Source organism: Elaeis guineensis, chromosome 1 (assembly GCF_000442705.2).
Source record: "Elaeis guineensis isolate ETL-2024a chromosome 1, EG11, whole genome shotgun sequence".
Lineage (NCBI taxonomy): Eukaryota > Viridiplantae > Streptophyta > Magnoliopsida > Arecales > Arecaceae > Elaeis > Elaeis guineensis.
Window position 1 is genome coordinate 158948443 of NC_025993.2, and position 23543 is coordinate 158971985.

General features: G+C 36.3%; 1 protein-coding gene across 1 annotated transcript; it reads right to left on the reverse strand.

Moving 5' to 3' along the window:
- Positions 1-130: 130 nt before the first annotated feature.
- LOC105039310 (uncharacterized) lies at positions 131-23543 on the reverse strand. Its single transcript, XM_073245665.1, has 12 exons — positions 23455-23543; positions 22877-22988; positions 22139-22234; positions 21955-22022; positions 18688-18810; positions 18434-18499; positions 18252-18349; positions 17552-17661; positions 16505-16562; positions 1369-14501; positions 892-1014; positions 131-439 (listed from the first exon to the last, which is right to left on the reverse strand). The coding sequence occupies exons 2-6, from the start codon at positions 22974-22976 to the stop codon at positions 18491-18493; spliced, it is 396 nt and encodes a 131-aa protein (XP_073101766.1). The 5' UTR covers positions 22977-22988; positions 23455-23543; the 3' UTR covers positions 131-439; positions 892-1014; positions 1369-14501; positions 16505-16562; positions 17552-17661; positions 18252-18349; positions 18434-18490.

Below are 23543 nucleotides of genomic sequence, written 5' to 3' on the forward strand. Positions count from 1 at the left end.
TTGAAATTTTTGAGCTTGAGCTCTATCAAAATTGATAAACCTTGATCCAAATCTGCCAATGGGCAGCTTCGAGTGGTCTATTTCATGTCGAGCAAAACAAAAGTTGCACCCAAGGCAGATGGTCTTCACATAAGGATTAACTGACTTTTGAGAATTCCCCCCCCTTTACTTTGATGTTCTTATAAAATATTATATTATCCCTGACATAGGAAGAGCATCCGTGAAGCCTAACGTTCTGCGTGAGATGTCTCTACTGCTCTCTGCAAGAGCATTGCAGCGTGCCACATTCTAACTCATATAACCCTGATTGTTTTGAGGACTTTTTAAGAGGCTCACGCTTTGGTCGACACCTCTCTACTTGTCTGGCTTGGCACCAATATGGTCCTGCATGCTATCGGCAATAAAGATCATTTCACCATTGTTCCCGATGTCCACAACTCTGCACAGGTTAGTAATGCCACAAGATAAAAATTTCACCCTGCGCCAGGTGGCTGAGTCCACAGATCAACAGACTAGCTCAAGTATCATTATCAGCCTTCTACTGGCTTTTAATGTACTTGGATGTAAGATTTAAGCTAAAGCAGGTAGGTAGTTCCCACCCTTGGGACTGTATAGATGCCTCGTCCATGAGCAGGTCTACCCTGCTTTTCGGAGACTACATGTTCAGCTCGTGAATAAAGGAGTCGGACCACATCCAACTATATTACAACGGGTTGGTCAAATTTAAACAAACAAAAGCACTGCATTATCTCTTGTTTGGTGAAATGATGACCGGTCGATCCTTCGAATAGTCAATCACCGTGTAAAGTAACTTAAAACATATAATTAACATGATTGTCAGAATGAAAATTAATCCTAAGAGCAAGCAAACTTGGTTCTGAGATGACATACCTGGCACATCTCTAGGGTGATACATATTCATGATGAAAACCCCAATCTTTTTAACCATAAGCAATCAAGCCTTTTATAGATTATTTGGGGCCTGCTTAATAGATCCTCATTCACCAAGTTTTCCTGTCTTTTAAAATATATTCAGAGAAAATGAACGCGGTATATCAACTGGTCAACTGAATAAAAGTAAAACAAGACCATATTTGCTCAAGTTTCGAGGGGAAAGATTGCAAAATTTTCGGAATAGATATAATAGCTAAGTGTGCAATATTTATATTACAAGGAAACGGTGCAACCATGCAGATCACCCTCGCAAAACCATACTATTGCCTCATTGATCCAAAAGAAATGATAGCCATTGATCAAGAATCAGAAACCATAAATAAACAACAAGCCTTATTCCTACAGAACAGATCATCCTTGTCTTTCCAGTAGGAACGAATCAAAAAAAAAAAAAAAAAAAAACAAGATACATACCACCTCCACCACCAAGAAAAGCCTTTATAGGAGAATCATCATCTCAGGAGACGGGCATCCCTTTACTCCACCACCATGCTTACCAACAGAAAGATGATTCCAAAAGTTTCTGGAAGAAATACCCTTCATGTATACAAATTCGCAACAGGTTAAGATAAAAATAAAGTGCAATGTCGAAAAAGAAAAATACAAAGGCTGGTCTTTTGAGTTGCAAGAGTAAGAAGGGAGACTCATTTTGCCCATTTACCAGGCATTTTGTAGGGTCTATACTGGACTGCAATGGTTGCTATCAGAAAACCAGACAACAAAACTAAACTGAGCACTGTCCGCTCTTTTTTTCTCCAGTAAATAGTTCTTAATTTTAAAAGAATAAGAATATCTATTTCTTGTGCAAAATAACCATGAAGAATACATAACAAATATTTATTTGAATGAATAATACCTGAGATGAGAAAGTTAATATGTTCAACAAGAAAAGGAATATCTCAGGGATGGCCTTGGTGGAAAATTTTCTCATCAACTCTGAACAGGTATAGAAATTTGTGCAGCAGCCATGATGCACCTCAACTTGGTAGACAAGGATATGGTTCAGGTGTCTATAGCATAAAAGCATAAAATTGAGCAAAACCTCACTTCCTCGAGTTCAGGAAGAAGATTACTAGAAACAAAATATAGCATCCCAAAAAACTAAATGACAAGTTGGTATTGGATAGAATTGGAAATCAACAATGGAGAGTCAAAGAGGAGCACCCTTTCATTTACTCCAAAGAAAATTCTGGTTAAACTTCCAAAATACCTGGATAAACAAAGCTTGAGAGGATAACCAAGTAACCCTTGAAAAATCTCCAATACCCCACTAGCCACTTAGAACAATGACACTGCTAAAAAATCTGTTTGTTGGACCTCATTGTTACCTCCTCGTGGCACAGAATTTCCATTGGACGCTTCCAGGATAACATTTGAGATTTTTCCAAGTTGTCCTTTGTTTATGCCACCACACACCCCCACTCCCCCAAAAATAAATAAATAAATCAATAAATGCAAGTAAAAAAGATGTGTTAAGGGAACAAAATAAGAAAACCCAAGACAAAATTTCCTTGGACAGGAATAAGGACAAAACCAGTAAAATGTTATAAACCCTGATACCAAGCAAACCATTCCAAAACATTTGCAAAGCAGAATGGATTATGATAAATTGGATCTCCAGAATCCTAGCTGCTTTTCTTACATGTCCACATGCTATAAATTCTTGAGGAGCCAATGTGAACAAATTATCAGAAGCATGAAAATGAATGAATTAAATGTGTTTTAGAAAACAAAATCTTTAAAATCGACAAATTAGGAATGTGTAGAAGGGGAGAAGAAAGAGAAGAGGCTCAGATTCACAAATTCATTCAGCATTGTTAGCATCATTCAGTCTCTAATTCTCTGTAACTAAAATAAAATAGCTGCAAACTGTTTCCCGCAGATCAGCAAATCATCCATGACTGCTTTGACGTTCAAATAGTTAATTTCCTCTTAAGAATGAAGGTAACCCTCGTCCAACGAATCATCACCCCCTCTTCATATAAATCAAAAACAATGCCATGTTCCTGTTTATGAAAGGATGGTGAACAAAAGCAAGCAAGAAGAAAGAAAAGAAGAAAAGAGAGAGAAGCACCACATTAGCACCACTGCCACCAGACAAGCAGAAGTATGAAGAGAAGTTTCATCTGATAAAAGGGAGAGAAGCATGGGCTAGGGAGAGGGGAACCCCTCAAACCAACTATGTTCTTGCAAAAGCATCACCCTAAGCTTGAGAAAGAAAACCAACCATGGATCCAAGGTCCAAGGCTCAGCGGGATCTCTTAATCAGACCTAAAAATCCCCCCCTTTCGTCGCCTCCATGGCTATCTCTCTCCATCTAATAAAGGCTGCAAATCGGTTGCCTACTGAACTGTAGATAGTTCAAAGTTGCCTAGGCTTTCCTTCATTAGGACATGCAAGGGAGATGAGAAATGGGTTCAATTAAGGATCATTAAGGATCAAGCTAAACTAATGAAACATTATTACAAACAAACACAGGTGATTAGAAACAAAGAAAAGAAGGAAAAAGAAAGAAAAAGAGTAGTCCTAGCCCATGGCTAGTGCTTCTAGCAATCTTATCATCCCAAATTCCTGTAGCCATCTTAAAGACACTGGTTATATCTTACATGAGAGCTTAGTAATATGGATATGTAAGTGTACCCACTGGAAGATCCCCTTGCAATTGTTAGACATCTTCAAGGTTGAAATCCACTCTTCTTCCTATACCTATTTTCTGCTCATTTTGCTTTCGAGAGTGCAGTGAATGGGGTGCGCCAGCAATCCTCAACAAGAAAAGGACAATTGAAGAGGTCAACATAATAATATTAAAATTCTTATAAAAAAGATCAACTTAATACAAACTTCATATCTGATGATACAATGAGAAAAGTGGAGAGATGAGTCAAGAAAGAACCTAAAAAAATTCTCTAATTCAAAGTTACAACAATAATAATCAGAGTCATCATTTCAGATGTGATGTAGCCTAGGCCATGTTTTGATAGAAAAGAGAGAAGGAAGATGCATGAAACAAGAGAACAGTAAAAGTAGGAAGAAACTCTCTTCCAGAATTTTAATTCAATAACCAAGAAAATAGACTGATTACAATGTTGACCAAAAGAGCCGTATTTATAGATAAAAAAATCCTAACTAAACGCCTAAACAATCCAAAACAAAATAGAAAAGAAATCAAGACTTCCAATTCATCTAAAATCCTCCAGCTCCCATTGACCTGTCAAATAATAGAATCTAGCCTCAAAACTCGCTGTGACGACGAAACGGTCAGACTCGTAGAGTATGGAAAGAGCTTTTCGAATTGGGATCTTATAAACGATTCTGACACTAGATGAGAGAGTTACGGCCGTTCTAGCACAACAGGATCGAAATCGATAGGGTCAAGCGCAATCAACTTGATTTTCAGATTCGATCCATCAAATCAAGGGATTTACCAGCTAAGACGTCTGTGTCATACTTTCCAAGCTAAAAAGAACTCATTCTCGAGTTAGAAGTCTCCTCGTTCTCTGACAAATCACCTTTTGTACGGAACCAAGTTCTTTGCCCGAAGGTTGATGCTGGTCTCTGGCTTGGGTTTGGGTAGGTCCTCCATCGGTGCCAGAGTAATCTTCTAACAGTCCTTTCAGAATGAATATGCGTTCCGGCGACCATCATAAGTGATGCTGCAATTATACTGCCAAGGCCTCCTCAAAAGCAGATGGCACACATCTATGGCAACGATGTCGCACCAAACTTCATCTAAGTACTTCTGTCTGATAGAAAATAATATAAGATAGCGACTATCAACAACCATCTCACTCCCTATCCGGAACAATGACAGTTTATAAGGTGGAGGATGCTTTTCAGTGATTAAGTTCAGCTTGGTGATGGCCTCTTAAGAGATGACATTCTCCCAGCTATCTCCATCGATGATGACTTTACAGATATTTTTTTTAATAGTGCAGTAGGTATGGAAGATATTGATCCGCCTCCAGTCTTCTTTCTCCTCCTTTTTGGGAGCAAGCAAGCTCTTTCAAACAACTAAAGCCTCTCCTCTATCTCCGAACAATAGAGAATCATCCTCCTCTTCACCTCCTCGTCATATGTAGGCTCTTGATCCTTGTTGGATAGTTCATCTCCTTCGATCAGTAACTGCTTCTCAGACCAACCATCAGGCTTCTTACACTCGCTCCACATACGCCTGATCTCGCTATAACTGTAGCAATGCAAAGGAGAAGACCCAGTCGAGACTGGCTTAGAGGGCCTCACATCAATAATGCTACAAACAGGAGGGGTAGAAGCTGTATTGCACCGCACATCCCTCTGATTCTCCAATGCTTGGTTGTTCCACAGGAGAGGATCAGACCTGGGCACAAGCCTCCATCTCTGCTACTCAGCAACTACAGCATGGTGGCAAGCTTCTTTAACCATCCACAAGGAGTAGAGCCTCAAGACATCTCGAATCGACCGTCCTAGTCCACTAAGATATCTCGCAACCATCTATTCCTCGCTCTCCATCAGGTCATTTCTAGTGATCAATTGGTAGAACTCTTCCATGTATTCGTCTATGGATCTAGTCTCATGATGGAGATTTTGTAGGTGCTGATACAGGGACTGCATATAGTTGAAGGATAAGAATTATTCCCTCAACGTCTTCTTTATCTTTTTCCAGTCTTGGATCTTCTACTCGCCTCTGTGGTCCTTGATCTTCTTCAGCTTTGCCACTAGGCAGAAGCCCGATCCATCAACTTCAGGATGACAAGCTTCACCTTCTTATCGTCGGATATCTCCTTATACTTGAAGATACGCTCGATCTGATCCAGCCAATCGAAAAACATTTCTATTTGTAGACTATCTGAATATTCAGATAGATCTACCCTAATGGTATCATCCTAGTAGGCTAATCGCTCGAACAAATCATCTCGACCTTCATGCCAATGGATGGGAGTACCTCTGTGGAAGGGATTCTCGAAATCTGAAGCTTCTTCATCAGATCTGCGGTCTTCTGGTTTCACCTCAAATTTTGCATCTTAATTTTCCAACTACACAAGACATACAATCAGTTCCGTCACCTATCTCCTCAAATCTTCACACTCTACCATCAGATCCACTCTCACTGCGTGATTTCTTTAGGAGCCGCCGCCGCCGTCTGGGTTGTAGTTTGGTTTCACTTGTGGCCACCAGCTCCACCAGCTATCTCGACTGCAGAAAAGAACTCCACTAAGGATCAGTTGGGCTCTGATACCAATTGACGCATTTTAGGCCATGCTTTGATGGAAAAGAGAAAAAGAAGACGCACGAAATACGAAAACAGCAAAAGTAAGAAGAAATTTTCTTTTGAAGTTTTGATTTAATAACCAAGAAAATAGACTGACTATAATGTTGGCCAAAAAGTATGTATTTATAGATGAAAAAATCCTAACTAAACACCTCAACAATCCGAAACAAAATAGAAACAAATCAAGACTTTCAATTCATCCAGTATCCTCCGGCTCCCGTTGACCTGTCAAATGATAGAATCTGGCTCCGAAACTGGCTGTGACGATGAAGCGGTCAAGCTCGTAGAGCATAGAAAGAGCTTTCTGAATTAAGATCTTATAAACGATTCTGAAATCAGATGAGAGAGTTACATCCATTCTAGCGCGATAGGATCAAAATCGATAGGGTCGATGCAATCAGCCTGATTTGTTGCCTTTTCAAATCCAGTCCATCAAATCAAGAGATTTACCAACTAAGATGTCTGTGTCAAGATGGGAGTTCATTTTTTAATACTTCATATTCAAAATCGCTGCATGCCATAATCTCTACCATCAGACAAACAATTTATAAGGTTTTATCAACCTCATTATGATGGAGTAAGCATCTGCATTCCCATAACCTAGCTACTTTATTTCCATGAGATCTATCCCCCAATCTTTCATCCACCACCATGTCATCTAAAATTCTGAGAACTCGAGAACTCAATCAGCAGAAAACAAAAACTAGCAAACAAATAAACAAAAGAAAAAGAAAATGGAGGAACAGATCCATCGATTACTCAGGCACTCTATGAGTCTTAGATTATCAACAAACGGCTACAACTAGTTGCCTGCAAAATGGTAGACCATCCGAGCTTGTCTTATTGTTAAAGAATTTGACCATCAGCCCTTTCAGCATCTAATTGACAAAGAAACCAAGAGTAAGGTCAAAAAGAGCATCAATGTCTTCCCCTTTCTGAGTCTCTCTCTTGGAATCCTAGGTCAGTAGGCTAATTGAACAAGACTCACATTTTCTTCCACTTCACCGGAAGAAGGCTTTCTAGGAAGCATCATGACCAAGACCATAAGGACAACAAGGATATGAAAGAGAAGAATGCAAGTTCTTGACATGAAGCACCATGTTTAAAAGCATTGCTAACCTTCAACCAGCAGGTATGTCCATGAGGTGATTTGTTGTTGGTTTGGTCACATGCAATAAGTGCTCCAACTATGTTCATGGTGAGATTGACCAAAAGAAACTACTTACACAAGATGAAGCCGTACAAAATGGTCAAACAAGGATATGAAAGAGAATTAGCGCAAGTTCTTGACATAGTGCACCATGTATATATTCACCATAGTGAATTTTGTTTGACAATCAAATATAAGACAACTTTCTGTAATACCCCAAACCCATCAATCTAGAAACTGCATAGATCTTAAAGCATTAAAAGAAAAATTTTAAAAAAAAATTAAGGCCAGCACATGTGGAGCCCGTGCTAGGGTGCTGGGCGTGAAAGGAACTCCTGAAGTTCTTCTTCCGTCGAATGTCCTAATCCCACTCAGAAATCCTATGGAAATTAAACTCAAATTCCTTCCCATAAAACTCTATTTAAAGGCCCAATCCCTTGCTTCTTCCTCACTGGAAAATCACCAAAGATTCGGCACCCATTTCCTCTATTTTCTTCTTGATATACCTTCAGATTAATCTTGTTTTGGCCGTCGAAAATCAAAGCAATTTCCATTGAAGACCAGGTAAATCCTTCTAAACATCTTCCCCTTAGTTTTCTATAGGTCCTAAGTTCAAAATTTAGGCAAGATTGCTACCAAAAATTCTGTGAAATTTTTGTTATCAAATCCCCTATTTTTTTTCATGTTTCTTCTCGATTTTCCCATCGCCGTGAGCCGCCACCAGTCACCGGACTCCATCATGGTTGCCTCCGGAGCTTGCTCTTCCGGCCATGGGCTTTGCCAATGGGGAAGAGGCTTTCCTATCCTCAAGAACAAAGGGAAAGGAACCTCGCCTATTCCATGAAAGAAGAAGAGAAGAAGAGGACACGGGTCCTCTCTTCTGCAAGAAGAAAAAAGAAAAAACGAAAAAAAGAAAAAGAAAAAAAAGGAAAAAAGGTAAAAAAAGAAAAAGAAAAGAAAAGAAAAAATTTCTCTCTCTTCCCTCTCTCTCTCTCTTTCCCTTCCTAATTTTTCTCTCCACTTTCTCTCTCTACTTTCGCTCTCTAGATTGTTTCTCTCTCTTCAATATTTTCTCTTTTTTCTTGGATTTGTGAAATTAGATATCCATCTTCCATGATTAGTTTGATTTTATCCTAGAAATCTAATTCAAAAAATACACGCAATTTCCGATCTGATCTTAAGTGGGATTTTGATTGAAAATTTTATTATGATTTAGTTATGAATTAGAATAAATATAAAAATATAATTTTGAATAATAGGTTCTAAAGAATCTTCTCAAAGTTAATCAATCTATTTGTTTAGTATTCTGCAAGAGGTAAGTAATGAATCGTTTTCTCAAGATATTTCATAATTTATTTTGAAAGTAAATAATTAGTCTTTAAATTATACATGATTTATGAAATTATATTTTGAGCAGTAAATAATTTGAAAAATTGATATTTCTAAAATACTATGATTTATTATTATGCATGTATTCAGTGAAAATTATAATATGTTATGCTACAAAAGACTTTGAAATGGATCGAATTTGTACTCTCAACCTAACTATGTTTCAATGGACCCTGCCAATGGAGATTATACATTGATAATCGGTGGGCCTCTCAATGGAGATTATATGTTGGTACTCAGTAGATCTTGGTAGTAGGGGTTGTGCACTGGTAAGTAGTAGACTCTACCAGTGGAGGTTGTACGCTGATATTCAATGGATCCTACCAATGAGATTTATATATTGGTCATAGTTAAAGGCTATTGAGCTGTATGCTTTGATTCGAATCGGATTTATGATGATGTTTATAATGAATATTTGAAGAATTTGACTTGCATTGAATTAGCATGGAATATGTTGTTATGTTATTCATGATATTTATTTTCAAACATCATATCTATGATAATATATGAAAAATCTAATTGAGATATTCATTACTTATTGGGCTATCAAGCTCATTGATAAACACTTAAATTAAGTCATCAGAAGCACTAAATATTATAATACTTGATATTATTTTATTGAAATTTGATGCTCTCTAATCTATTTTACAAGTAATCAGGAGTTTGAGCTCATACAACTCAAATTGAATTTAAATTGGCTCAGATTCGAGTGAACCAGGCAACCAGCTCAAGGGCTAATCAAATTCGAGTGTGAATGCGACTTACTCATGAAGGGATCAGATGCAGGCTCTCAAGATTGAAGGGTCCAGATTAGAAGATAACCTTTCACATGGATCCAAGTATGAATACGACTTCAAGATCAATGGATGAGAAGCAACTAATGAAGATTCAAAGGAGATTAATTCAAGGCGCCAACTCATGGATGCAAAATAGGAAGAAAATCAATGAAGCAAATAAGGAATATGATCCAAAGGCTAAGAAACCAAACCCTAGATCCAATGGTCCTTATTCATGGCGCCTTCTCTCCCTCTCCTCCATATAAGCCTATGCCACCCCCCTCTTGCCCGGGAAGCCTCATGTCCAAGAAGTCTATCTAGCTGCCATCCCTCTTCTTTCCCCTTTCTTCTCCACGCCTAAGAAGTCTAGGGGAGATCCTAACTCTAGCAACCCCTTTTCTTCCTTGCTGCCACCATACTCCACCATAGATCTTTTCTCTACATCCCCAAAAGACCAAGGGAGGTTCTAACTCTAGCATTCCTTCCATCAAATCTAAGAGAGGTCCTAATCCTAGTGCCGCTATCCTTCTTCTCCATTATCTCTATATTTTCATCTACTTTTTTTCTTGAAATTTCTAGACCAAGTCTTCCAACCATTCTGTCGTTGTCTGCACAAAGAAAGATGAAGGATTCAAGAAAGCACACCTACCATCAGGCGTAGCTAAAAGATTCAACTTGGACTTATCTTGTATCACACTTTTATCTGTTCTTTTATGTATGGTTTATTAGATTAATAAAAAATCTTTTTATTGTAATTTCCTTGTCTCTTTATTAGTTTCTCTTAATCTATTTTTTTTCATTTTTGAAACAATCGAACTTAGATCTCTGCGGATACGATCCTGACTCTCCCTATCACATAGTAATGAGTAGGGTTAATTTCGGTGCACTATAACACGCATCAGATTTTGTGAGTAGGATTTATTTCGGTGCACTACGACATGCATCACTCATCACCTCTCTTTTATTTTTTTCAGATTTCAGATTCTTAATTGCGGACTTGGGTACTACTTTGGGAGTGTGTTAGAAGCGAGAGTTGACACAGATTTATTATGATATTTTTACAAGATTATTATTTGAGGTATAATTGATGTAAGATCTTTGAATATTACTGAAATTTTGTGAGATTAAAGTTGATTTTGGTTAGTTAAATTTTGGACTAAATTTATTATAAATTCCGCTACGATGCATTGATATCATTTTTTGAATGCTTTGTATGCTTGTGGAGACATTGATATCATTTTTTGAATGCTTTGTATGCTTGTGGAGAGAGTTCTTCATAAATATGCAGCGGTTGCCATGACCCTCGACTTACGATTTCATGTTGAAGACGTAACAATTAATATGGTATTAGAGCATAAGCAGATGAATTATGACATAGAATCATACATGTGTAGGTGGGTTGACACTAGGGACATTGGAATGATAACTAATATTGATTGTGACAACTTAGAAATCCTAGATTTGATACAAGTGCATTGATAGATATGAATCAGAGTGCATAGTGGAAGTATGATGATCTGGATTATCTGAATTATTTCGACATAGTCAACACTATTGATTCTTTGAGTTAAAAGTTTATGATAGAAGACATGATTTGATATTCCTTAATAAGAAAAATTCATTGATATGGAAAGGATAATGTTTTTAGTTTGGAACTATTTTGGATGTCACTGTGATTTTCACAAGTATGTTTCCTCTATATTATGTTAAAAAAATGTTTAGCATCTTAAGTCTAGGATGAGTAGACTATTTGATTATTGACCTTGGATTTGGAATATTGAAATTTATGCTTCTCTATCTGTTAAAAAGAATGTAAGATTGTTTATCAATTTTAGATTTTATACTCGAATAATCATCTATTGAGAGATAGTAAAGTTTGTTTATGATCTTGTGATAGATTGATTAAGGCAAGTATAGATGTGTTTTGACAAAGAACTTGAGATCTTTACCTGGAATTAAATGTTAATTTTGATTATAAGAAATGAGTGGTTCTGATTCAGATCAACTGTCGAGGTATTGACTTTTTCTTTATGAAATAATTTAATAATAAAATTATATCGAGAATTAGAATATCGAAAAGTTCAAGGATGAAATTTAAACTATGAATCCCAAGTAAGAAATTTTGAGGACTTGAGCAAGAAAAATTTCGAGGACGAAATTTCTTTATAGGAGAGAGAATGTAATATCCCAAACCCATTAATCTAGAAGCCGCATAAATCTTAAAGCATTAAAAGAAAAATTTAGAAAAAAATTAGGCCAGCACGTGCAGGGATGCTAGGTGTGAAAGGAACTCCCGAAGGAGTTCTTCTTTCATCGAATGTCCTAATCCCACTTGGAAATCCTGTTGAAATTAAACTCAAATTCCTTCCCATAAAACCCTATTTAAAGGCCCAATCCCTTGGTTCTTCCTCACTAGAAAATCACCAAAGATTCGGCATTTGTTTCTTCTATTTTTTTCTTGATATACCTTCAGATTAATCTTGTTTTGGCCATTAAAAATCAGAGCAATTTCTATTGAAGACTAGGTAAATCCTTCTGAGCATCTTCCCCTTGGTTTTCTATAGGTCCTAAGCTTAAAATTTAGGCAAGATTGCTACTAGAAATTTTATGAAATTTTTGTTATCAAATTCCCTATTTTTTTCGTGTTTCTTCTTGATTTTCTCATTGCCATGAGCCACCGTCGGTCACCGAACTCTGTCATAGTCGCCGCCGAAGCTTGCTCTTCCGGCCATGGGCTTTGTTGGTAGGGAAGAGGCTTTCCTAGCCTCGAGAACAAAGGGAAGGGAACCTCACCTGTTTCGTGAAAGAAGAGATGAAGAGGACGCGGGTCCTCTCTTTCATGAGGAAAAAAAAAAGAGAAAAAAAAGAAAAAAAAAGAGAAAAGAAAGGAAAAGAAAAAAAGATTTTTTTTCTCTCTTCTCTCTCTCTCATCTCTCTCCTCTCTTTCTCTCTCCACTTTCTCTCTCTAGATTGTTTCTCTCTCTTCAATATTTTTTTTGTTTCTTGGATTTGTGAAATTAGAGATCTCTTCCATGATTAGTTTGACTTTACCCGAGAAATCTAATTCGAAAAATATACCCAATCTCCGATCCGATCCGATCTTAAGTGTAGTTTTGATTTGGGATTTTATTATGATTTAGTTATGAATTAGAATTAATGTAAAAATATAATTTTGAATAATAAGTTCTGCAGAATCTCTTCAAGATTAATCGATCTATTCGTTCAATATTCTGCAGTAGATAAGTAATGAATCGTCTTCTCAAGATATTTCATAATTTAATTTGAAAGTAAATAATTATTCTTTGAATTATGCATGATTTATAAAATTATATTTTGAACAGCAAGTGGTTTGAAAAATTTATAGTTCTGAAATACTATGGTTTATTGATTATGCATATGTTTAGCGAAAATTATGATACATTACAAAAGTGCTTTGAAATGGATCGGATTTATTCTCTCAACCTAACTATATTTCAGTGGGCCCCAAAAATAGGGATTATACGTTGGTAATCGATGGGCTCCGCCAATAGAGATTATATGTTGATACTCAATAGATCTTGCCAATGAGATTTGTACACTCGTAATTAGTAGAACCTACCAGTGGGGGTTGTGTGGTTGTGTGCTGGTATTCAGTGGACCCTGTCAATGAGATTTATATATTGGCCATAGTTAAAGGCTATTGAGTTGTGTTTTGATTCAAATTGAATTTATGATTATGTTTATATATAAATATTTGAAGGATTTGATTTGCATTGAATTAGCATGGAATATGTTGTTATGTTATTCATGATATTTATTTTCAAACATCATATTTATGATAATATCTGAAATATCTAGTTGAAATATTCATTACTTACTAGGCTATCAAGTTCATCACCTCTCTCTTTTATTTTTTTCAGATTTCAGATTCTTAGTTACGGACTTGGATACTATATTGAAAGTGAGTTAGAAGCAAGAGTCGACACATAGATTTATTATGATATTTTTATAGGATTATTATTTGAGGTATAATTGATGTAAGATCTTCGAATATTACTGAAATTTTGCTAGAGATTAAAATTAATTTTGGTTAGTTAAATTTTGAACTAAATTGATTATGAATTATGCTGTGATACATTGACATTATTTTTGAAATGCCTTATATGTTTGTGGAGAGAGTTCTTCATAAATATGCGGTGGTTGTTATGATCCTCGACTCACGATTTCGAATCGAGGGCGTGACACTGCCACTCTCCTTTTAACAAACAAATTAGCAATTTCAAATTCAAGTTCTTGGCAAATAAGCAGCAGGCATGTTGTTTCACTAAGCGTGTCATGCTAGCCTATCGCATCGCGGGTTTGACCTGGGTCAATCTGATCCTAAACCAATAGAGTAGGCAAAGATTTTCCTATCTAACTTGAACAGCATTCAGAGGAACTTTACAGGGTGCAACAGCCACAACAATATTAATTACAAGCGCTGCATCATTGACAATGAGCTGGAGTTGGATAAGTTTCTGAAAATTTGCATACACAGAACGACCCAACAGATGACCTAAACAAATAAACTAGAATATGAAGAAACAACTAATGTCTCTTCTATCTATCAGCTAAAACAAAGATATCATGCCATAATTTTAGCACATATAGTTCAAAACTGATGCAAAATTGTCGTCTACTAAGAATGATGTTGGAACTTTCTTTAGCTACTCCTGTTCCCTCAATTCCCATTCCAAGACCAGCAATGAGAGAAGATAATTGCAAACCTCATGCAAAGCAGGAGCATCATTAGTGCTGTCTCTTGCAACAGCAACTACATGACCTCTTCTCTTCAGAGCTTGGACAAGAAGCAGCTTTTTATTAGGGGAAGACCTTCCAATCAACTGTTCAATAATTTCCAGATGTGTAACAATTGCTGCTATCCAGTAATGTCAAAGATGCACAACAAGAAAGAGATTGTTTCCCGTCTTTTAAGAGGAACATATATGGAAGCACCTAGCATAGCCTGCAATTTGATGCATGAAATTGGATTGACAAGATTTAAAACAAATTTGGAAACAATAAGTGCCTGATGTAGTGAAGGGCATGCGCACAAAGGTTCTAAGGCTTATTAGAGCTTGTTATATTAACTAATCTTCTGAATTTTACATTTACATATATGATTTCGAATATAGAGCTTGATTAAAAAATTAATTGATTTCAAGTTTTCTTGGTCACATTGATGATGGGAGTGCGCGGTCAGAAGCATGCCAAACTATAAGAGTGCATGGTCAGAAGCAGAAGCAAGATTACTTACAAATTAATATGGTTCAAATTTTCTAGGTCATATTGATGATATGGTTGACAAGTATAACAAACTTTGAAAATGTACCCAGTGTAAGGCTCGGAGGCACAACAAGCAGGATTACAGAGCAAGCACAGCTGCTTGGATGTAGCAAACCAGGCTGGCAAAACCCAAATACAGTAAATGCGTGACACACACACACACACACACATAGAAGAGATGGCTGAGACAATCACCATTTAGTTTCAAATTATATACACTTTTATTTAGTTGCAAATTTTATCAGATTGGAATTTAAGTATCAGGATTGCCAGGTTCACCGGGCATAGATATTCTATGTTGAGAGTGACAAAAGAAATTTTGAGAATAACATAAATCAGCAACAGTAAAATAAGATGCAACATTTAGGAAATTTGGAGGCAGAAAGCCTAAATGCTTCACAAGACAAATAAAAATATAAACTTATCTAGAGCAGGAAATAAAAGTGGACGGAATGACAGGCTCCAGTTTTCCCTAACGAATAAAAATTTCTAAAATTCATCTAAAAAATAAGTAAATAGATCTAAAATAGAGACATGAAAAGAAAACATATGCACATATTCTGACCAATAATTTTTTGAAATTGAAACATGCATAACATATAGTATTTTGTTATGTCTTGTAGTACTCCAGTTCAAAAGTTTCAGGTGATATGTTGACAACTGATTCTAGATTTCTTTGTATATCATACCAATCATCATTTCAATAATAATTATTTAAAAATCCATACTATTGATAAAAATGAGATTTTTGTAATCAAGGAATTTTCCTTCTTGATTCCACATGTTGCTTTTTATACTGACAATGCCCTCCTATTTATCTTAAAATTATAAATGATCACACTTACTTTTTTGCCCATCTTAACTACACACTCTCCATCTCCTCATTTTCCAATCAAATCGGATCCCTTTCGTAAAATTCATGAACAAATTGGATTTCATTTTTCTCTAATTGACTCCCATGTAGATTGGATTCTTTGATTCGACTCCTAAGTAGATTGGACTCTCTCTTTTCTCTTCCCTCCAACATGCACTGCATGTGCCTTGTGGGTAGCATGTAAAAAAAAATTAATGCTCCATTATTTACTTTAATGATATTTGGACAAAATCTCAACTCAACAACAGACTTTGCTTAAATATATAAAAGAAGGTTAGTGCTTCTCAGCAATTCTCCCTCATCCTGAATCAGTCTTGGCTCAAAATACTTTTCACTCGGTAACAGTTGGCTCTGAGGCATTGGCATGTGTAAGTATCCTGAACACCAGAACTGTAGCTTCAGCTTTCTGAAGATTATCTTGACAGACCAAGAACACCTAGTTATTCAAAATGTTAAATCAAATTTATAATATTTATGCAAAACATGTATGGAAAACACATCTCTTCTTCATGGTTGAAAATTTTCTAAAATAGATAATAATAGCATAGCTTATCGAAGAGGGCCTCTTAATGCTCACTCCAATATGAACCTTGCTAATGAAAGACAAGTTTTGGTTATAGCAATAACATGCCAACAAACATTCAATGACTGATTGACCAATAAGTTAAACAATCAACCATCTATGCTAAGCCAGTTTCGTACTTGACTTTGAGATCAAAGTCAAATGAGGTCAAAGATTCCCTGGGTAACTCATAATGACACTAAAATTGGCTGTCTGTTATGCCATTACCAAGTTATCAGAAAAGCACCTTGAAACCTGCATAAGCGCATCTCTACAGCATCTCTGACCCCAGGCCAAAAAGGATCCTGAAAGCCAACAAATTCAGTACCCAAAAAAAGTCACCATCAATAATAAATAGAGTAAAATAAATGAGGTGGAAGTGTGGAACACGTTATCACCCTAAGAAGACAACTGGTTAGGATCCAGAAATGAAGTCAGAAAGTTTATAACATGAGAAATTATCTTGATGGATATTAGTTGGACTCAATTCACCTATTAACTTACCCTAAATCACCAAAGAAAACAGACACAATTGCTTTAACTGAATGCTATTGGTTTCCAATCCACATAATATTTGGATCAGGACGATGTGAGAAGGGTCCTTATTAATTGAGTAGTTTGTGATGGAAAAATAGTATAAATGGGCTCAAAAAAAAAAAAAAAAAAAAGAGAGAGAGAGAGAAGAGTGACTGAGTTATTTGCATGTCAGACAAGAGAACAACTTTAAAGATTCACCAAGCAGGTCGACATTTGCAATCCATGTACATAACAAATTTATTAAGAAGTACTGTACTTGGCCTACAGCAAACACTCTGATATCATTCACTTTTTCTGACATAAAGTTACCCATTCCTTCTCCTTTCCATAGTGGAAGAAATATTGAGTATCTAATCTCCCCCCATAAATGAGTAAAGAACTAAAAATGGAAGGTAAAAGTCTTTCTCAGGCATTGGCTAAGAATATGTATATGTCTATATATATATATATACTGACTAAACATAACTTCAATGACCAACTCGATCACTGTTAGATACATTTCCCACCATGTACCTTCTGTATCTCCCATGATACCAAGTAGAATCAGATCATCCTCTGGCAACTGCCAGTTGTTTCCCCATCCCTCATTTGGAACTTTTCCCATTCATATAATTTGTAACCAGAAGCAACACAACAAAGGCTAACTGCTGTCATATCTTCAATGAATTTCTTAAATTCATTAACTTGCAGGGGCAAAATGGTTCAGAAACTGCTTAACTAGTAAGGATGGACAAACGAAAGACTTAAAGAGCTTTACCTTGTCTGAAGTCATTGGCTGAGCCAAACCAGCTGCTTCAGGCCAGCTCTGGATGCAGCAGGAACAATTTCAGCAGCACCTCTCCAATGCAAGTGAATTTCAGAATCTCCCTGCAATTACAAACAGACAAAGACCAAAATGAATAATCAAGATCATGACAACCATGCATCAGTGTGAAGAAAAATACTGCATAAATAAGCATGAGAAAACAAGATATCAGTGCATGACCGCACAGGAAAGATGCCACATGTAGCAAATATGCAAGCATCAGGTAACATAATTAACACAGCATAGATCTAAGAAACCCAGGAAATCTAGATAGGAAGCTATTTTGACACCGTTAGCATTTGAAACCAGCATTATCAAGGTTCACAGAAAGTGGGTCACAGAGATAAGTAATTATTGAGGTAGAATACAGGACAAAAAGTACCAAAGAATGAATCTGAAAGGGGCATATACTTTGCAAATATTGTTTTCTGAATAGTGAAGAAATTGCTGCATGGTCTGATAATTCAAGTAGCACCGGATTATGCAAAACTATTATCAAATCATTAGTGAACCACATGTCCATGGTTCCATCTGCAGATGTATAAAATTCACCAAAGAGAGGGGAAAAATTATCAATAGCCCCAAATCAGTTCTCATCATCAGCAAATATAGGACCAATATGGTTTTTTAAATAATTATGAAATGTTCTTACCACATCTACTGCAGCACCACCATGCTTTTTCTCAGAATCGAAGGGGAAGACTTGAAGATTTGAAGATATCAACCTTGCATCATCAAACTTCATCCCAGCTATGGAAGATCATCAACATGCTTAGCAACTCATGAGAAAAGAAATTGGTGTCATGAAAGAAGGTAAACAGCATTATTGTATACCTTAACTGCCCCAGAAAGGATGGCCTTTTCAGTAGGTGATCTAGTATCCTCAATAGTTCAGCCACTCTAAAGTTTAATAATTTCAGTTATGTATAAAAATCCAAAAAATGCAAAAGATATCATGCACAGTACAATATTATATTGAATTATTGATCTATTTCCAAAATAACTAAACAAGTCCATCTTGGCAATAGTCATAGTTGTCAAAAACCAAGTTGTAGTTAGAGAAGTTCAAGCAGAACAGACAAGTTTACCTCTGGCTCAAATATACCAACAGTTGTATTCTGAGCAATTCCTTCAACTAAAAAAGATGCAGTCGAAGAAGATGTCAATTCAACATTTTCTAGAGGATCAATCTTCCTCCCACCAATGTATGCCTCCATGGTGGACATGTAAAACATGAACGCAGAACAATTGAAGATTTAGAAAACAAATTAATTTCAAATACTTTTTCAAAGAAAATGGGAACTTCTACGTCTTCAAATGGACCTGGCATATTAAAAGCCAAAACTATCACACTCCCATTTTTTACATCTACTTGTGATTAAACTTTGAAATAATTAAAAAGCAAATAGTAAAGGCCATGAAACTACACGTGGGTTATACATAATTCAGGGGCCAGTTTTACGCCTGCAAATACTTGTAGCTGACCCCATAGTTTTACATGCTGAAAGCCTAAGCAGCTGTAAGGCTGTAAGACAATCATTTCAAAACCATCCAAGCATATATGCCAGCAAACATCCGTATTTAAGTTTAGGAAAGATATGTACTAGAGCCCTGTCCACCATGATCTTTTCCATTAAGTATGTGAGACTGAAATAATCAAAGGCAAGAACTTGGAAGGATAACAGGGAACTAAATTATCCATATTGCAAGAGAGAAACATAATCTAAAGAAAGCATGCGTACTTATATCCAAGGTTTAAATCTTGGGATTTCTCCATGGAACGGGACATCCAATTGTCCTGTCCCACTTAGGCAGTAGTCCCGGTAGATATCCTCTATTTTTCTCCCCCCTCGTCTTTCCTTTCTTTCTTTCATTTTTTTTTCTTTCCTTTTTTTCTTTCTTTTTCTCCTATCTTCCTTTCTTTCCTTTCCTTTTTCTTTCTTTTTCTTGTCCCTTGCTTTCTTTTTCTTTCCTTTTTCTTCTTTTGTCTCTTTCCTTTCTTCCTTCTTTCCTTCCCTTTCTTTCTTTTTCTTCTTCCTTCCTTTTTTTCTTTCATGTTTCTTCTTTTTCTTTCTTTTCACTTTTTTCTTTTCTTCATTTTTCCTTCATTTCTTTCCTCTTTCTTCTTCTCTCTCTATGTGAATGGTTTTCGGAGTCTCGACCCCCTCATGGTCCTGTTTTCTTACATAAACAGGACGAGATGGCCGAGATGCCCCCCATCCTACCAAGATGTAAAACTTTGCTTATATTGAGGCAAAGGTGACATCCAACATAAGCAGTTCTGGTACCACAATAGTCACCAAGTTATGTTTTCTTTTGGGGTTGAAAGACCTTATTCTATTTAAGCAAAGAAAATATACGGATATCTGAAGTTGAATAATACGGCAATTGTCAAGATCTTAATGGCTCCATTCATTGCACACTCTGCACTTCTCAATTCCCTTATAAATTGCACAGACCCAACAGGGCTTTTGTTAAATCTGCCAGTTTTAATAATAAAAAATATTTTGTCCCTAAAAATATAGAATGCTTTAATAATATACATGAGTAAGTTGTCACTTACCCGACCAAAAAGACATCCAGAACCATAGCAGCTACCCTAAGCCCCATTGTGCCCATTAAAGTAGCACCACCATTACCTTCTGCAGAACAAGGCACCCATACAAAGTCAAGTAAAGCACTTTGCTTAATGCAATACAATTCTGAGGATATATCACCAAAGCAAGAAATAAACCTGCAAAGAATTTTCTTTGCCAGTATGATCTAAAACACTCAATATTGCAGAACAAACTCCTTAAAAGCTTCTTAAATAATTTTTCTAGCCTTAACAATAGCCCAAGAAAATAGTAGTCTAATTAGCTTTTGCCCCAGATAAGTTTGTTGGTTCCCAAACAAAGCCAAGTCCACAACAAATTTGTGCCTAAATCCCTTCTCTAAACTCTTTCTGGTCATTGTTACCCTTCAATCTAAATCTAAGAGCCCCTCTATTCACCAAGACAATCTCTAGCCTATGTTCAACATTTAAGTTACTCCAAAGAGGTGTTTTTACAAAATTAGTCTTCATTAACATTATTTATCAGCAATTTTCATGTTTTGATTTCCTAAAGGTCCAAATGCATTCTTTAAAAAAAATTGTGAAAAAACTATTCGACCATGTACACCTACCTACTTGCTTGGAGGTTTTCGTCAACCAAAAGTTTTTCATGCATTGGACCACTAAATCTTAAAAAATATATATTTGACATGTATTATCATAATTTAGAAGTTCTGTCACTTCCATGCCCCAACAGTTATGTTCTTGCTAAAATCTGCAGCACATTTTTTTCTTAGAAAATGCCTTCCAAGCTTTCAATTAATAAATTCCATTAGTAACCGATTACCCATTACATTTGTTCATCATGAAGTAACCAGACTATTAGACATGATTTTTGGTGTGACAATTGATTTTGAAAACTTTCCTAATGGCATATCTAAATACAGTTTAACTTTTAAGAATCATAACTCAACACATGTTTGCCCTTCAGCTTTATCATGTATGATTGCAGTTCCTAAATGAGAGATGACATCTTTCAGAAGTTGAAGATTTTTAGGTAAGGTTATCATGACAAGGTAGAATTGTGAGATCAGGGACGCTGTCATCTTTTATGACTTCCTCTAGGCATAAGTTCTAATGGATAAACAAATCTAGGTTCCCTAAGTTACAATCCTTGAGCTTTGGTTTTCGTGGGGAATATCAAATGCAAATTGTGCTCCTATAGGCAAATCACCTCCTCAAAATCTAATTATCATCCTCAGCAATCTGAGTGGAAAATGATAATAGAACTTGATTAAATATCACAAATTACACCTCACCCCACCTGGGTGAATCATTAGTGGTCTTTAATACAAAAGAAAGAAAAGCAATACAAAGGATGTGACATATACAACTTCATAAATTGTTGATAAAAGAATGATTATGATATTTAGCAAACAAAGAAAACAACAGAAAGGTATGGAGAGGAATGGCATAAAAAGTTCAGTAGAAGGAAAGTCAGATTTGGTCCCATTTACCAAATTGCAAAGATACAATAGGCCACAGCAATAATCTGCAGAACAACAGACCTTCAAATTGCAAAGAATACAATTTTTCCGCATTCTATTTCAACTTCCCCAACTAATCAGCCAGTAATATTATGAAATATAGGATAAGCATGAATTTGCAAATTTAAAAGAGTAAACGAAGTTCACATTTTTGCTCGCAATTGCAAGAAGAATATGGCACAGCCAGTTACTCAAATGAACAATTACTGCGGACAAGCAATATGTTTAAAAGGAAAGATGTATTTCATTGATGGTATCATGTGTGGAGTACATACCCAAATCTGAACAGGCTGTATAGAAATTAATGCAGTAGCACTTGATAGCAGCAGGGAGTGTGATCTGTCTGAAGCATAAAAGCACATAAGCAGAGAGCATTAAGTATGCAGACCTTTATTGGAAGATTGAGAAAAATAAAAACAGATAAAGCAGCCGCATAAATCACTGAGGGATTCTACTGACTATTGATGACACTAAGAACATCATTAAGGGGAAGTTGAAGAGGAGGGGCTTCTTCAATACCGGCATCAGAAAAATATCTGCTGCCTCCTTCAACTCCTGCAATAAGGAGGCTAAAAAATTTAATGAAAACAAGATAGAACTTTAAGTTATCATGAACCCGGGTCAGCCCGGATGAAAGCCACATTAAAAAAGTGACAGGTCCGTACAACAAAGAATTTGGTCTGGAGGATAGGATGGGAGATTTTCCAAGTTATCGAGTCATATTAATATTATTGCTCCGAGTAAAAAGAACGAAAAGAGTACAGAGTAATGGAGGAAAAGGGAATCCATGAAAGATCAGCGCCTTCATTTCCCAAGAGAAATAACTAAAAAAGGAGTTAAAAAATTGATGAATCAAGAAATTTGAGAAATTGTCCTTGGAAGGGGATAGATTCTTCAAAACCTTTACAAATCTAATCGTAACCAAGAAATCCCTAATTTGCAGTGACCAACATATTATAACTTGAGAATTTGGGTTCTCAAAACCCGAACCACTGCCGATGAAATCCCTAGTTCCCTACTTCATATCCTCCATTGACCTCCATATCCAATGAATTCTTGAGGAACCACAAGAACAACTCATCAGATGAAATACATACCAGCAAAAGAAATTAAAGAAACCTTAAAAACAAACTCTTGAAAAAGACTATAACTTAGAAAAGAGAAGAAAGGGAAGACGAAAATGAGGGTTGAATTCACCAAGCACTACGTTCTTAGCATCAAGACTTCCTGCGGGTAACTGAAGAAGGCAGCAAACGGAGCAGCAAAGCATCCAAGATTCCGCTTCGCCATTGGACATAGCCGTCTTCTGCTTCACAATGCAGCAAACCCTCGTTCAGGAATCATCACAACCTCTTCATGTAAAAACCAACACCAAAAAAACGAAGAAAAGAAGCAAGAAAAACCCTACAAACGAAGAAGGAAGAGATAAAGAAGCTTAACCTAAACGGCCATAATCCATCTGCAGGAATAACGATAAGAAGAAGAAAGAGAAAAAGGGTATCACGATCCTGATAAAGAAAACCAACCGCAGACTAAGGGTTGGGAAACTTCTTGCATCGAGGATACGATAATGTGGAATGGGAAAATCGAAATTCGAAGTTGATATGCAACATTAAATAAGACGTTAATTCAGTGAAATTGATATCGTGAAAAATTAGTATAGCGAGAATAGAATAACCCTAGAAAAGAATAAAAGAGAGAGAAGCATAACGGAACAACGTCAAACAAGAAGAAGAAAAAGAAGAAGGCATGTGATCTTGATAAGGAAAACCAACCAGAGATTTCGGGTTGGGAGATTTCTTGAACCGAGGATAAGATAATGTGAAATGGGAACGAAGGAGGAAGAGAAGAGAGAAAGGGAGGA

Bases quoted from the DNA above. Each gene is read 5' to 3' on its own strand.
- LOC105039310 (XM_073245665.1), bottom strand. From the start codon at position 22,976: ATGTCCAATGGCGAAGCGGAATCTTGGATGCTTTGCTGCTCCGTTTGC. The intron at 22,235-22,876 runs GTGAATTCAACC...TCCTTATTGCAG, and splicing joins TGCTAAGAACGTAGTGCTTG to GAGTTGAAGGAGGCAGCAGA. The intron at 22,023-22,138 runs GTCAGTAGAATC...TTTATGCTTCAG, and splicing joins TGTTCTTAGTGTCATCAATA to ACAGATCACACTCCCTGCTG.